This window comes from Dendrobates tinctorius, unplaced genomic scaffold, assembly GCF_039654945.1.
Source record: "Dendrobates tinctorius isolate UK_male_01 unplaced genomic scaffold, ASM3965494v1 ptg000037l, whole genome shotgun sequence".
In the NCBI taxonomy this organism is placed as follows: domain Eukaryota; kingdom Metazoa; phylum Chordata; class Amphibia; order Anura; family Dendrobatidae; genus Dendrobates; species Dendrobates tinctorius.
Genome location: NW_027361705.1, coordinates 12230122 through 12247382, shown reverse-complemented (window position 1 = coordinate 12247382; position 17261 = coordinate 12230122). Strand labels below are relative to the sequence as shown.

The 17261-nt window shown below is 41.3% G+C and overlaps 1 protein-coding gene across 2 annotated transcripts in view; it reads left to right on the top strand.

Annotated features, from left to right (window-relative positions):
* Positions 1-17261, top strand: part of ANO3 (anoctamin 3) — a 1013249-nt gene that overhangs the window by 647513 nt on the left and 348475 nt on the right. For both annotated transcript variants that reach the window (XM_073573877.1, XM_073573878.1), the window contains one exon: positions 15503-15634. In XM_073573877.1, coding sequence (XP_073429978.1) covers positions 15503-15634 — 132 coding nt within the window. The remainder of the gene's footprint in view (positions 1-15502; positions 15635-17261) is intronic.

The following is a 17261-nucleotide window of genomic DNA, read 5'->3' as shown; positions in this document are numbered from 1 at the left end:
CCTAAGCAGGGCGAAGAGAGGACGTGCGGAGAGAAGCTGGGGACAGGAGTATAGCAGAGCTCACCCCCAGGCTTGAGCGCCAGAGACCAGACCCCGGAGTCCGAGGCTGTGTGTGGGTACTAAAGTCCTCATAGCAGAATCCGGAGGACAGAAGACTGCAGATCCTCTGTCCCCAACTGAGACTCGACAACATAGCAGCATGTGTGAACTGGAGACATCTAAATGAGACCCTTATCTGAAAATGCTACGTTAGTCCTTTCATTAAAAACTTTTCTAAGTAGAAAAGTGGTGGATATTTTATTGTTTTTAATGAGCCAATTTTACCTATCAGGAAAAGTGGAGTAGGTGCTATACACAGTGTGTTGTGCTCAGTTTCATCACCTTTTTGCTCAGCGTATTTCTATTGAAATAAACCGGGTTAACAAAATAACAGTAAAACAAAAGTGAAGCAAGAGATAGCAATAGTCCAGCATAGTATAACGTAAAATCAAATCAATAATATTTTATGAGCAAAACATAAAATACGGTACTCCTTTGTTGCCACTAGTGAAATCTTAAAAATACATCTGAGATGGCAAGGAAAAAGATGAAAGATAAGCTGCAAGTCTAGAAATAAAAATAATATATAATTAAATATAATGTATTGTTTACACCAAAACCAATTAAGAACATGAACTAAGGGTACCGTTACACTAAGCGATGCACCAGCGATCCCGACAACGATATGGATCGCTGGTGCATCGCTAAGTGGTCGCTAGTGAGCTGCCACCAGGCAGATCTCACCAACGACATAGCAACGGTTGGCGGTCGCTACTTACCTGTCAGACGCGGCGATCCTGACGTCCTCCCGCCCGCTTCCACGCGTCGCTCGGCGCCACAGGAAGCGCCCGACGAGAAATGGTCCAGGATGGTATATATATATATATATATATATATATATACTGTATATATATGCACTCTATTTCCTATCCCACCTATCATGAATATGTATAAATTTCACATTTATCCCAGCACTCTGTGTAATATTTCCTGGCTCACCATTATTGTATATGCTTTGTGGAAATAAAATTTAAAATTTTTATTTGAAATGCTCCAAGTGTAGAGGCTCTTTAACCCATTAATGCTCCATGATGTACTACATACCCATCATGTAAAGTACATGTAACTATGAAAATCAAGGGATGTTGAATAGGCAGCAGTTCCAGCATATGGCAGCATTAGTAGTGTTAATAGCACTCTCTAGTAGAGAATTATGCCGTATATCACATCTACTGGTGGTGTTCACATTTGAAACATCAAATAAGGAAGGAAATGTGAAAAGCAGCCAGCACTCACTAGATATGCAATTATAAGTCCATTATTCTATACTCCATAGAACAGGTACATGCAAAACGGTGGGCAGGGAGTGTGTGGGAGAGGGAAATGCTCCCTTGTCCATCAATCCTCCTCTGTGTCTGAAGTCTGTGATGTCTCAGTGCAAAGGACGTGATGATTTCACTATAGTGCACTCTCTGTGCTGAGCAGTGCAAAGGATCAGAAGACAGGAGACTGCAGAGATAGGTGAGTATTTGTTTATTTTTTTCTGTATAAATCACTACATGGGGTCCATTATACTGTATGGAGCGCTATATGGGGCCCATTATACTGTATTGAGCACTATATGAGGCCCATTATACTATATGGAGGACTATATGGGGCCCATTAACTGTATGGAGCACTATATACGGCCCATTATACTGTATGGAGCACTGTACAGGGCCCATTATACCGTATGGAGCTCTATATGGGGGCCATTATACAGTATAGAGTACTGTATGGGGCCACTATACTGTATGAAGCGCTATATAGAGCCCATTATACTGTATTGAGTGCTATATAGGGCCCATTATACTGTATGGAGCACTATATGGGGTTTCATGTTACTGTATGGAGGACTATATGTGGCCATTTTACTGTTTGGAGTACTATATGGGGCACATTATACTGTATAGAGTGCTACATAGGGCCCATTATACTGTATGGATCACTATATGGGCCCAGTATACTGAATAGAGTAATATATCAGGCCCATTATACTGTTTGGAGCACTATATATTACACTGAATGGAGGAATATTTTGGAGTGAGAACCAACTTAAAAAACCTCAAAAATAACTTTAATGTAAATCACTTAAAAATATTTAAAAGTATATATGAAAACCTTAAAAGAGGTCTAAAGTTGGGATCAATTTTAGTTGCAGGAAAAATAGTACATATGAATTACGACACCCTAATAGGCCCTATAAAGCTGTTCATCTACCTGACTGCTAAAGTTTGCACACTAAGCTATCAACATGGGTCCTCTATGATGTCTTAGCGCAAAAGGTGTGGTGATGTCACTACAGCACTGACTCTGTGCTGAACAGTGGAGAAGGTCAGAAGACAAGAGACTGCAAAGACTGGAGAAGCAAGGGAAAAAGGAGAGGTGAGTATTTGTTTATTCCATTTTTCTGCATGGATCACTATATGGGGCCCATAATACTGTATGGAGCACTATATGGGGCCCATTATACCATATCATAGAGGGGGGTAATGGGAAAGGAGAGACAGTTCACTCAAGTTTCAGCAAGGATCCTACTGGTTGCTTCACACGGACAAGTATGGAACCTATGGAAAGCAGAGGTACAAAAATTCAGCGAGGCACCAGGTGTGTACAGCAAAATCCAAATTTATTATAGAAAAAACAACTAAAAGTGTCTGGCAGTTCCAATGTTACTTGAGACATATGCGTTTCAGCTCCTTGAAGCCTTCCTCATGGTTATACCATATGGAGCACTATATGGGACCCATTATACTGTATGGTCCTCCATGTGGTCCTCTATGTGGTGCCCATAATATAGTATGGAAGACTATGTGGTGCCCATAATACTGTATGGAACACTATACTGGGCCCATTATACTGTATGGAGTACTAAATGGGGCCCATTATACCGTACGGAGGACTATGTGGTGCCCATAATACTGTTTGGAGAATTATGTGATGCCTATAATACTGTGTGGAGGACTATGTGGTACCTATAATACTATATAGAGTTCTATGTGGTGCCAATAATACTGTATGGAGGACTATGTGGTGCCCAATATAATGCAAAATTGCATGTCCTTTTTTGGCGGAAAAATACCATTTTTGCCTTATTTCATTTGAATGAAAGGGGGAACTTTTTTAAAAAAAACAAAAAAAGCAATACTTATTCTTAAATAACCCATAAAAGTTCCTCCATTGCACATAGTTTCATAAAAAAATTTTTTTTGTCATTACACTAGTGCCCATAATACTGTGTGGAGGACCATGAGGTACCTATAATACTATATGGAAGACAATGTGGTGCCTATAATACTGTATGGAGGACTATGTGTGCCCATAATGCTGTATGGAGGAATAGGAGGAAAATTACTTTTAAAGACTGAAAAGTTGTGAGATATACTCTTCTGTGACCCTGCTGAATACTAAGTGCCCCATGATTTATATACATTCCCCTGCCAAATCCTCCTTACACTATGATGCTCTTGCAGCCTCCAGATACAGTATGATGATCTACTACATAGTATGATTGCCCCCTCCATTCTGCTTTATATATTTAATGCCCCGTGTCTCAAACACTATGATAACATAGTCCTGAAACACTGTATGATGCCCCCAGAGTCCCACACACATTATAATGGATCCACGGTCCCCCCACCTAGTACGATGCCCCAAGTCTGTCCATACAGTATGCTGTCCCCACAATCTCCCGTATGATGCCTCTATGGTCCTATACACAGTATTATTCCCATAGAGTCCTCGAGACAGTTTGATGCCCCTACTGTGTCCTCCAAAATAGTATGATGCACCAGAGGCAAATCTAGATTTTCCTGCATCTAGTGCAAAAATTTAGTTTGGCACCCCACTTCTATACATGGCTTAAATGATTTGAATAGTCATCATTTGACCCCACATATGTGATTTGCACACCTACAGTCAAATGCCAACTAGCTGTTTTCTTAATTCTGTCAATTAAGAGAAGGAAGAGAAGCTAGCTGACATGTGATTGTAAGTGTGAAAATCGCATTTGAGTAGTCATGTGATGACCAATGGAACTGGCAAGCAGAACTGAATCCTGACAGCAAGTGTATTACACAAATGTTAAAAACATGGAACAGTAGTACACCTTCCAAAGAGTGGCCGGCCAAACAAAACTACCCCAATAGCGCAGCAACAACTCATGAAAGACCCGACAACAACATCCAAAGAACAGCAGGCATCATTTGCCTCAGTTAAGGTCAATGTTCATGATTACATCATAAGAAATAGGCTTGGCAAAAATGGCCGGCATGATAGCGTTCGAAGATGAAAATCACTGCTGACCAAAAAGAACATAAAATCTTTTCTCAGTTTTGCTCGAAAATATCTCGTTGATGCCAAAAACTTTTGGAAGAATATTCTGTGGACTGATGAGACAGAAGTGGAACTTTTTGTACGATGTATGTCCCATTACATCTGGGGTAGAAGCATTACAGCATTTCAGAAAAGGATCATTATACCAACAGTAAAGTATGGTGGTGGTAGTGTGATGGTCTAGAGTTGTTTTGCTGCTTCAGGACCTGGAGGACTTGCTGTGGAAGATGGAACCATGAATTCAGCTTTCTACCAAAAAATCCTGAAAGAGAATCTTTTGGCCATCTGTTCGTGACCTCAAGCTGAAGGAAGCGCACTTGGGTTATGCAGCAGGGCAATGATCCAAATCACAGCAGAATGTCAACCTCTGAATTGCTTAAGAAAATCAAAATTAAGAATTTGGAGTGGCCTAGTCAATTCTTTGACCTTAATCTGATTAAGATGTTGTGACATGACCTTAAAAAGGTGGTTCATGCTCGAAAACCATCCAATGTGGCTGAATTACAACAATTCTACAGAGTTGAGTGGGCAAAAATTCCTCTAAAGAGTTGTAAAAGACTCATTGCCAGTTATTACAAAGGCTTGATTGCAGTTGTAGCTACTAAAGGTGGACTAACTAGTTATTAGGTTTAGGGGGCAGTCACTTTTTCACACTGGGCCCTCTATGTTTGGATTTCTTTTCTCCTTAACCCCTTCCTGACATCAGACGTACTATCCCGTCCATGGGACCCGGGCCCCTATGCCCATGGACGGATAGTACGTCTACCGCGATCAGCGGCGCCCACATGGTGAGCGCCGCTGATCGCGGCCGGGTGTCAGCTGATTATCACAGCTGACACCCGGCACAATGTGTCAGGGGCGGTCACGGACCGCTCCCGACACGTTATCCCCTTGCACACCGTGATCAAACATGATCGCGGTGTACCAGGGGTTAAAGGGAAGCATCGGCAGGGAGGGGGCTCCCTCCGTGCTTCCCTGAGCCCCCCACGGCAGCGCAATGTGCAGCGCTGCTGCAGGGGGCTCCTTTCCTGCAGGCCCCCGAATCCAAGATGGCGACAGGGGCCTTCGGGGGCCTGCAGGAAGCTGGCTTCCTCAGTGCCTGCAAAGCGCAGGCATGAGGAAGCTTTCTGCACTGCCTGTGACAGATCGCTGTCACAGAACAGTGATGTCCCACCTGGGACTATTTAATAATGTAAAAAAAAAATTAAAAAAAAAGTGTTAAAATAATTTAAAAAAAATCGCCAAATAAATTACAAAAAAAAAAAAAAATATTCCCCCAAATAAATCCATTTTTGAAAATAAAAAAAACAAAAAAAAATAAAAGTACACATATTAGTTATCGCCGCGTCCGTAACGACCCGCCCTATAAAACTGTCCCATTAGTTAACCCCTTTAGCGAACCCCTTAAAAATTAAAAAACGAAGCAAAAAATAATGATTTATTATCATACCACCAAACAAAAAGTGTAATAACGCGCGATCAAAAAGACGCATATAAATATCCATGGTACCGCTGAAAACGTCATCTTGTCCCGCAAAAAACGAGCTACCAAACAGCATCATGAGCAAAAAAATAAAAAAGTTATAGCTCACAGAATAAAGCGATGCAAAAATAATTAATTTTTATATAAAATAGTTTTCATTGCATAAAACCGACAAAACATAAAAAAAAGACCTAAATGAGGTATCGCTGTAACCGTACTGACCCGAAGAATAAAACTGCTTTATCAATTTTACCGCACGCAGAACGGTGTAAACGCACCCCCCCAAAAGAAATTCATGAAACGCTGGTTTTTGTTCATTCTGCGTCCCAAAAATCGGAATAAAAAGCGATCAAAAAATGTCACGTGCCCGAAAATGATACCAGTAAAAACGTCAACTCGTCCCGCAAAAAATAAGACCTCACATGACTCAGTGGGTCAAAATACGGAAAAATTATAGCTCTCAATATGTGGTGATGCAAAAACTATTTTTACAATAAAAAGCGTCTTTTAGCGTGCGACAGCTGCCAAACATAAAAACCGCCATAAATAGTAAATCAAACCCCCCGTTATCACCCCCTTAGTTAGGGAAAAATAATAAAATTTAAAAAATGTATTTATTTCCATTTTTCCATTACGGTTAGGGTTAGGGCTAGGGTTAGGGCTAGGGCTAGGGTTAGGGCTAGGGTTAGGGCTAGGCTTAGGGCTAGGGTTAGGGCTGAGATTAGGGTTAGGGGTGTGTTGGGGTTCGGGTTGGAGTTAGAATTGGGGGTTTCCACTGTTTGGGCACGTCAGGGGCTCTCCAAATGCAACATGGCGTCTGATTTCAATTCCAGCCAATTCTGAGTTGAAAAAGTCAAATGGTGCTCCTTCCCTTCCAAGCTCTGACATGCGCCCAAACAGTGTTTTACCCCCACATGTAGGGTATCAGCCTACTCAGGACAAATTGCAAAACAATTTTTGGGGTCCAATTTCTCCTGTTACCCTTAGGAAAATAAAAAATTGGGGGCAAAAATATCATTTTTGTGGAAAAAAATGATTTTTTTATTTTCACGTCCAAGCGTTATAAACTTCTGTGAAGCACTTGGGGGTTCAAAGTGCTCACCACACATCTAGATAAGTTCCGTGGGGGGTCTAGTGTCCAAAATGGGGTCACTTGTGGGGAGTTTCAATAGTTTAGGTACATCAGGTGCTCTCCAAACGCACATGACACCCGCAGACCATTCCATCAAAGTCTGCATTCCAAAATGTCACTGCTTCCCTTCCGAGCCCCGACGTGTGTCCATACAGTAGTTTTCTCCCACATATGGGGTGTCAGCGTACTCAGGACAAATTGGACAACAACTTTTGGGGTCCAATTTCTCCTGTTACCCTTGGGAAAATGAAAAAAATGGGGACTAATTGATCATGTTTGTGGAAAAAATACGATTTTTTTATTTTCATGCCCGGTCATTATAAACTTATGTGAAGCCCTTGGGGGTTCAAAGTGCTCACCTCACATCTAGATAAGTTCCTTAGGGGGTCTAGTTTTCAAAATGGGGTCATTTGTGTGGGGTTTCCACTGTTTAGGTACATTAGGGGCTCTCCAAAGGCAACATGACACCCACAGACCATTCCATCAAAGTCTGCATTCCAAAACATCACTACTTCCCTTCCGAGCCCCGACGTGTGCTCATACAGTAGTTTTCTCCCACATATGGGGTATCAGCATACTCAGGACAAATTGGAAAACAACTTTTGGGGTCCAATTTCTCCTGGTACCCTTGGGAAAATAAAAAAATGGTGACTAAAAGATCATGTTTGTGGAAAAAATTCAAATTTTTTATTTTCACGCCCGGGCATTATAAACTTCTGTGAAGCACAGGGGGGTTCAAAGTGCTCACCACACATCTAGATAAGTTCCTTGGGGGGTCTAGTTAACAAAATGGTGTTATTTGTGGGGGGTTTCCACTGTTTAGGTACATCAGGGGTTTTCCAGTCGCGACATGGTGTCCGATCTCAATTCCAGCCAAAAACGTCAAATGGCGCTGCTTCCTTTCCGAGCTCTGCCATGCGCCCAAATAGTGGTTTACCCCCACATGTGGGGTATCAGCGTACTCAGGACAAATTGCACAATAACTTTTAGGGTCCTGTTACCCTTGGAAAAATAAGAATTGAGGGTGAAAAGATCATTTTTTTGGAAAAAATATGATTTTTTAATTGTACTGCTTTATGTTATAAACTTCTGTGAAGCCCTTGTGGGTTCAAAGTTCTCACCACACATCTAGATAAGTTCCTTAGGGGGTCTAGTTTCCAAAATGGTGTCATTTGTAGGGGGTTTCCACTGTTTTGGCACATCAGGGGTTTTCCAATCGCGACATGGTATCCGATCTCTATTCCAGCCAAAAACGTCAAATGGCGCTGCTTCCCTTCCGAGCTCTGCAATGCGCCCAAATAGTGGTTTACCCCCACATGTAGGGTATCAGCGTACTCAGGACAAATTGCACAATAACTTTTAGGGTCCTGTTACTCTTGGAAAAATAAGAATTGAGGGTGAAACGATCATTTTTGTGGAAAAAAATATGATTTTTTAATTGTACGGCTTTATGTTATAAACTTCTGTGAAGCCCTTGGGGGTTCAAAGTTCTCACCACACATCTAGATAAGTTCCTTAGGGGTTCTAGTTTCCAAAATGGTGTCATTTGTGGGGGGTTTCCACTGTTTTGGTACATCAGGGGTTTTCCAATCGCGACATGATGTCCGATCTCAATTCCAGCCAAAAACGTCAAATGGCACTGCTTCCCTTCCGAGCTCTGCCATGCGCCCAAATAGTGGTTTACCCCCACATGTGGGGTATCAGCGTACTCAGGACAAATTGCACAATAACTTTTAGGTTCCTATTACCCTTGGGAAAATAAAAATTGGGGTGAAAAGATCATTTTTGTGGAAAAAATATGATTTTTTAATTGTACCGCTGTACGTTATAAACTTCTGTAAAGCCCTTGTGGGTTCAAAGTTCTCACCACATATCTAGATAAGTTCCTTGGGGGGTCTAGTTTCCAAAATGGGGTCACTTGTACGGGGTTTCCACTGTTTAGGTACATCAGGGACTCTCCAAACGTGACATGGCGTCCGATCTGAATTCCAGACAATTTTGCATTGAAAAAGTCAAACGGCGCTCCTTCCATTCTGAGCTCTGCCATGCGCCGAAACAGTCGTTCCCTCCCACATATCAGGTATCAGCGTACTCAGGACAAATTGCACAATAACTTTTGCAGTCCAATTTCTCCTGATACCCTTGGTAAAATAAAAAAATTGAACCTGAAGTATTTTTTTTGTGAAAAAAGTTAGATGTTCATTTTTTTTAAATATTCAAAAAAATTCCTGTGACGCACCTAAAGGGTTAATAAACTTCTTGAATGTGGTTTTGAGCACCTTAAGGGGTGCAGTTTTTAGAATGGTGTCACTTTTGGGTATTTTCTATCATATAGACCCCTCAAAGTGGCTTCAAATGTGATGTGGTCCGTAAAAATAAAATGGTGTTGTAAAAATGAGAAATCGCTGGTCAACTTTTAACCCTTATAACTTCCTAACAAAAAAAAATTTTGGTTCCAAAATTGTGCTGATGTAAATTAAACGTGTGGGAAATGTTAGTTATCAAGTTTTTTGGGTGCCATATCTCTGTGATTTAAGGGCATAAAAATTCAAAGTTGGAAAATTGCAAAATTTTCAAAATTTTTGCCAAATTTCCATTTTTCTCACAAATAAACGCAAGTTATTTGAATGAAATTTTACCACTTCCATGAAGTACAATATGTCACGAGAAAACAGTGTCAGAATCACAGGGATCCATGGAAGCATTCCAGAGTTATGACCTCATAAATGTACAGTGGTCAGAATTGTAAAAATTGGCCCGTCATGAGCGTGCAAACCACCCTTGGGGGTGAAGGGGTTAATAATACAGACCTACATTTAAGAAAAAAAGAAAAGTTGATATTCCATCGAAGCGTGCATCAGGGACACACATGTCCCGATAATATGTCTAATGTAGAATCAAAATCGAGTTTGCATGTAATTTATTCAGTAACAGTTTACATGCGTGGCATCACAGCACAACAAACAGCGAATGCAGAGGCAGCTCACCTGCATAATGTAATGGCCAACCTTCACGCTGTTGTGGCAGCTATGTCAGTGAGATCATGCCACAACCTGCTAAAATTATACGTGATCACTCATACTAGCCGCACACTAGTAGTTCCGGCTATCCTAGTGGAGTGGAGTGGTTTTATGGCATAAGATCAGAGCTGTAGCTACATTGCACTGCATATAACTTAAGCTGCGTCCTAATGTGACAGCAAGTACATAGGCTAAGACCGCCTTTGCAGTTGTTATAATAACACACAATCACTCATGTTAGCCACACCCAATCAGATGTGACTACCTCAGTGGAGTGAATAGCGGTGTGTCTGGCATTAGATCAGTGGTGTGTCCACATTGCACTGTATTTAATTAAAGCTGCCTCACATTTTGGCATCAAGCATATGGCCTGCCATAGGGGCATTGGATCCAACTGCGACTTGTTTGTGCCTGTGACAAAGGTTGCGCCACATTTATATAGATCTATATATATTGTGCAAATCCACTAGTCAGCACATAGATCCAAGAAGAACTGTCAAAAAATTAATCTTATTATAACATATTTATGGACTGGACTGATCGCATGTTATAAAGTAAGATTAATAGATCTACAAAAGATCTAGGCTCTTAGCCATAAATTATTTGTGAACTGGCAGATATATAAAGTTTTAAATGAGGCTCAATTATTCATGACTATATATATACTAGATGGTTGCCCGATTCTATCGCATTCTATCGTATTCTAGAGTCTCTGTTAAAATAAAAAATCGTTATATACTCACCTTCCGATGGCCCCCGGACTCTTTCTCTCCTCTCCATGCACCCGGCATCTTCCAGTTCCAGTAATGCTTTGCGCGAAACACCGCTGATGACGTCACGCTCTCGCGAGAATGACGTCATCTTCAGCCCTTCTCGCTAAGCATTACTGGAACCGGAAGATGCCGGGCGTGTGGTGAGGAGAGAAAGAGTCCGGGGGGCGTCTGAAGGTGAGTATATAACTATTTTTTTTTTTAACAGAGACTCTAAAATACCTGATGCGATAGAATCGGGCCATCATCTAGTGTATTATACTCCTGTTACCCCCGGAGTTGCTGTCACTGTTCTGCTGTTACCTAATGTATTGCACTCCAGTTACACCCAGATCTGCAGTCACTGTTCTGCTGTTACCTAATGTATTGTACTCCAGTTACTCCCAGAGCTGCAGTTACTGTTCTGCTTTTACCTAATGTATTGTAGTCCAGTTACACCCAGAGCTGCAGTCACCGTTCTGCTCTTACCTAATGTATTATACTCCTGTTACAGCCAGAGCTGCAGTCACTGTTCTGCTGTTACCTAATGTACTCCTGTTACACCCAGAGCTGCAGTCACTGTTCTGCTCTTACCTTATGTATTGTATATGTACAGGACTGTGCCTGTGTAATGAGCGACGCAGCAGTGATGCCTTTAATGGCTGTAATGTGCCTGTACAATAACCGATGCAGTCGTGTTGCCGCGACGACTAAGCAACTGTCTCTGATAGGTCACGGCCTAACTGGCGCGACCAATCAGCGACGCAGGATTTCGGTTACAGACAGACATGATAAGACAATTATATATATAGATATACACTCACTGGCCACTTTATTAGGTACACCATGCTAGTAAGGGGTTGGACCCCCTTTTGCCTTCAGAACTGCCTCAATTCTTCGTGGCAGAGATTCAACAAGGTGCTGGAAGCATTCCTCAGAGATTTTGGACCATATTGACATGATGGCATCACACAGTTGGCGCAGATTTGTCGGCTGCACATCCCTGATGCGAATCTCCCGTTCCACCACATCCCAAAGATGCTCTATTGGATTGAGATCTGGTGACTGAGGAGGCCATTTGAGTACAGTAAACTCATTGTCATGTTCAAGAAACCAATCTGAGATGATTCGAGCTTTATGACATGGCGCATTATCCTGCTGAAAGTAGCCATCAGATGTTGGGTACATTGTGGTCATAAAGGGATGGACATGGTCAGCAACAATACTCAGGTAGGCTGTGGCGTTGCAACGATGCTCAATTGGTACCAAGGGGCCCAAAGAGTGCCAAGAAAAAATTTCCCACACCATGACACCACCACCACCAGCCTGAACCGTTGATACAAGGCAGGATGGATCCATGCTTTCATGTTGTTTACGCCAAATTCTGACCCTACCATCCGAATGTCGCAGCAGAAATCGAGACTCATCAGACCAGGCAACGTTTTTCCAATCTTCTACTGTCCAATTTCGATGAGCTTGTGCAAATTGTAGCCTCAGTTTCCTGTTCTTAGCTGAGAGGAGTGGTACCCAGTGTGGTCTTCTGCTGCTGTAGCCCATCTGCCTCAAAGTTCGACGCACTGTGCGTTCAGAGATGCTCTTCTGCCTACCTTGGTTGTAACGGGTGGCAATTTGAGTCACTGTTGCCTTTCTATCAGCTCGAACCAGTCTGCCCATTCTCCTCTGACCTCTGGCATCAACATGGCATTTCCGGCCACAGAACTGCCGCTCACTGGATTTTTTTTCTTTTTCGGACCATTCTCTGTAAACCCTAGAGATGGTTGTGCGTGAAAATCCCAGTAGATCAGCAGTTTCTGAAATTCTCAGACCAGCCCTTCTGGCACCAACAATCATGCCACGTTCAAAGGCACTCAAATCACCTTTCTTCCCCATACTGATGCTCGGTTTGAACTGCAGGAGATTGTCTTGACCATGTCTACATGCCTAAATGCACTGAGTTGCCGCCATGTGATTGGCTGATTAGAAATTAAGTCTTAACACACAGTTGGACAGGTGTACCTAATAAAGTGGCCAGTGAGTGTATATAGGAATTAATAACCTGACCTGACTTACAATTTAGAAGGGACAATAGTCAGCGAACCCATTTAAATTTGCAATCTATTGTACATTTGATATTTATTGGGATTTAGGGGATTGCAGGTGTCAGAGCCAGAAACAACTGCCACAGCTGTAATCTAATATACATCCTTTATAGATGTATGGGAATTTATATGGTCTTAAAGAGGTTATCCCCTACTTTTACATTGATGCCCTATCCTTAGGATAGGGCAACAATGTCTGATCGGCCGGACTCCGGCACTCAGCACCCCCACTGATCAGCTGTTATCGATACCAGTGGCCACCAGTTGGGAGCACTTACTTGTGGAGCTTCTATGCAAGTAAGTTTCTTTACATTTTCCATGGAAATGTAATAACAATGAGCAATCCTCAATCACCATATTCACCATTGTGGATTAAATTCAACAGATTTAATGTAGACCATCATGATCACAATTACGATCACGATGCAGTAACTCAATAGAGCAAAGACGCTGTTAGATGATCAGAATATCTGCGCCAATTGATGATTGCTCATTATTGTTACATTTCCATGGAAAATGTTGAAAATGAAAATTGATTCTGATAATTGGAATATTCAAGGATATTTTAAGTGTTTTTCTATATTTTGGCACTTTGTAGTAAGATGGGATGACTACATTTTGCCATTATTCATACAAAGGTATAGCAAAGTTTTAAACTTGAAAACTTGGTCTAGTTTTTCCACTGCCCACCGACAGTCTCCACACAGTGTGAAGCCTTTAGTGTCTCCCACACAGTATAACATCCTCCAGTGTTCCCCCACACAGTTTGATGCCCCTTGTAAAATGCCCCCACAACCACTGACTCAATATGTTGCTGCCACATCCCCCCACACACAAGTGTTCGACTTGTCTGACTTATTCCTGATTTTCCGTTGAGCTGCTTGCTGCTGCTCAGTCATACGTCCTGAGAATGTCACGTGACCTGAAGGTTCTTCCAGATCCTTTAATCTCTACCCAGATTGAATGGTAAAGTAGAGATCTGGTGGCTCCCTGCTCCACCATTGTATTCAACTGTATCTGTCACCCAGGAACACAGATATACAGTAGTTGAAGTTGAGATATAACCATTAAAAACCCACGACAGCGGGTTAGCTCCCAAAATTTGGTACTGCATCAGGGATGATTGGTAAGTAGGAGGAATTTGTGCTTCATGATGGACATATATGTCATAGCCTTTGAATGACAGCCAGCTCTAGTGTTTCAGTGCAAAGCCGGCTATCAGTCTGTGCTAGGGCGTGATTACAGTCGCCGTCCTCAGTGCTGTGAGCAATGACTGTAGTTGCTCTGGACACACCTGCATAAATGAAAGCCAGAAGCTCCCAGAAGAAATAAAGGTTTATGCTGAAACTGTTCTAAGTGCGGCTCACATAGAGCTTTTAGGCACTGGGCCAGAGGTTGAAAGCATGTGCACTTCTCCAGATCATACACGCTTGCAATGCCATCTTTTTATGGGTGTAACATTTAAAAATATTTTTTTTTTTTTAAATTGTGGATTCCGCAAAATGTTGTACCCAGGATAGCCACCCCAGTTTTTTTTTTCACCCATACTTCTCCATTGTTACGATTTTAGACTACAATGTTTAAAAAAGCTGTCACTTTCACAGTGTAGTGGTACTACAAGGATCGGCACGTAGGTAAGCTATATTTTAACCATCAAGACATCCTTGTAGTATTGTGACTAACATCAATCATTGAAGACTTGTGAATTGTTTAAATGTTATATTCTAATATTCTAAAGATGTAATTTTCTTGTATTCTGCATATGTGCTTCTCCCCAAAACCTAACCTAAATCATCAATTAACATCATATACAAGCCTCACCCTTACTAAAATGTTCGTTAACAGAAAACCCAGAAAATTTAGCAAACTAGCATCTCATATATGTACATATACTGTATATCTTCTTGGAAAGTCATAGCTCCAACTGAAGTCCTGCAAAACGTTTAAGCATTTGTAAGAGATCTGCTTTGGCCTGTTGTGCTATGTCACTCTCTTTCTGCATCTTTCACAAAGATGAGACAGAATGCTAGTATTCTAAAATATTATTACAAACATTATGTCTATCAGATAATGATATAGTCGTATACTTTTATAAATATTCCGCCTTTATTTAATGGTTCTGTCACTTTTACAACAGGGATTAATGGAAACTTAAATGGTGGATGATGGTGCATTATAGCCCGGCGTAGAGATATCAGAAGGTGGCATATGTTGGATCCTTGTAATATGGACCTAAAATATGTGGCTAGACTTTGGTCTTATACAATGCAGCTGGGCAAAAGTTGTTTATAATGTGCCTTTGATTAGCTCAGTGATGGTTTGGACCATTGACTAAGTCTCCAGATAGGCTAGCCATGTGTATTATGAGGGAATTTAAAATTTAGATGGAGCATATGATTTCCATTTAACATATTTGTCAAATTGATTTCCATTTTCAATTGAACGGAGTTTTGACTTCACAGGAATAATAATGGGAGGTACACTCTACCTGCGGCTATGACCAATGGAATATATTCACTTAACATTGGTTTCAGAAGACGGGTGAAGTAATATCTCAAAGTCAAATGTGATAAAGTTCATGGCTGTAAAACATGTCTTTCTTTTAGTTTGCAGAGGAATATGAGGCAACTGAAAAGCTGGCTGCCTAGAAACCCAATGAAGCTTGACAAAGAGGCCCTTCCTGATCTAGAAGAGACAGATTGTTACACGGCTCCATTCAGCCGAGCTCGCATGCACCAGTAAGTAAATTTCAGCAAAGTTTTTATGTTAAATTAGACAGTTAAAGTGTCTTAATCACACTGGACTAAGGAACTTGGTGCATTTCTTGTACAAATATTTATTTGAAAACTTATTCCCCAATACCATAATGTTAAATATGTGTCCTACCAATATATTTCCTACATTAAGGGGGTTTCCATCCTCATGAAGTAATGGCATGTCTCTAAGATCATAACTCATAAAGTTAAGGCATAACAAAAAGATATAGTTCAACGGTATGATCAGACCAATGACAGCCTGGACAATCCTGAAAAAGAAACACTTATAGGATGACCATAACTTTATGAAATGGAAAACCCAAGGATAAGAAAGTTTAGAGGAGATTAGATTTGCATTTCTAAATCCCAGGTCAAGCATGTCATCATTTGTATGTTATCCTATCATACCTTTTCAAAGTGTGCTTGTCCAAGATCGTATACAATACACAAGTTTGACTATGGGTGTAAGTAGAGATGGCATGGAAAGAGAAAACATGACTGGTTGACTAAAGACATAACCCCCAAAATGTCTGAAAATAGATGTCAGTCACCTTCTGTCTTTTATTACATTAGTTCGAAAAACTCCATTACTTAACTCTAGTGGGCACATATAATGTATAAAGTGCCGGCCAAGGCTTGTCAGTAAGATCAACCCTTCTAATCCCATATTTGGGCATGCAGGTCTTGTGGCCTTGTGGTCTTCTTTCTGCTTCTATCTGCTGAGTTCTGTCACTATCTTCGGGAGGATTAAATTTTTTCTTTGTCAATTCTTTTTGGACAGCAGGTGTTTTTTCATTTGTTATCTAGCCTATCCTGTCACACTGCAGGTGCTACTATTTTAACCAACCCCCAGTTGGTCTTCTTTGCTGGTGATAGTCTTTAGTGGATTTTGCTTGGAGTTCAAGCCCTACTTCTGAGTGTCTAAGCCACTCAAAAAATTATACTGCTGGGATTTCTTTCTTACACTGCACCCTCAATTCCTTAGGAAGTGCGTGATACACTTGACGGCATTTCAGGGAGCCAGGTCTGAGTTATCTTCTCTAGTTTAACGTCAGGATATATCCAGGTTGCACTGAAATAGCTAGGGTCTGCGTTACTGGATATTGTAATCTGTACAGGAACCGGGTGAGGTTTGTGTAAATTTTTTAGTTGGATCCTTTATCCCAGTGTTTGATACCACGTGTGCATAACACATATCTTCTATCTGTTGCTGTGTACCTAGTAATTTTCATTTATACTCAAATAAGGTGTTAAGGAACGTTTGTCTCCCCAGCTTGTTTGCCGAATCAAGATCGGCTTTTTTAGCTTGATTGATAGCTCAATGTCTGTGTGATATCAGGTTTCAGGCATGGAAATCGGAAAGTGAGCTATTAATCAGGCTAAAGAGGTTGGTGTTGGGGAGGCAAGCAATCTGGGAAGGCAGTGGTTTGTTAAGTGATCTGTCACACACAAAGCACTTAAAGGGAACCTGTCACCAGGTTTGGCCAATATAAATTATGGTCATCACCTTTCAGGACCTATTTACAGCATTCTATAAAGCTGTAGATAAGCCCCCTATCCGACCTGCAAGAGAAGAGAAATAAGTTTTATTATACTCACCGGCGAGGCA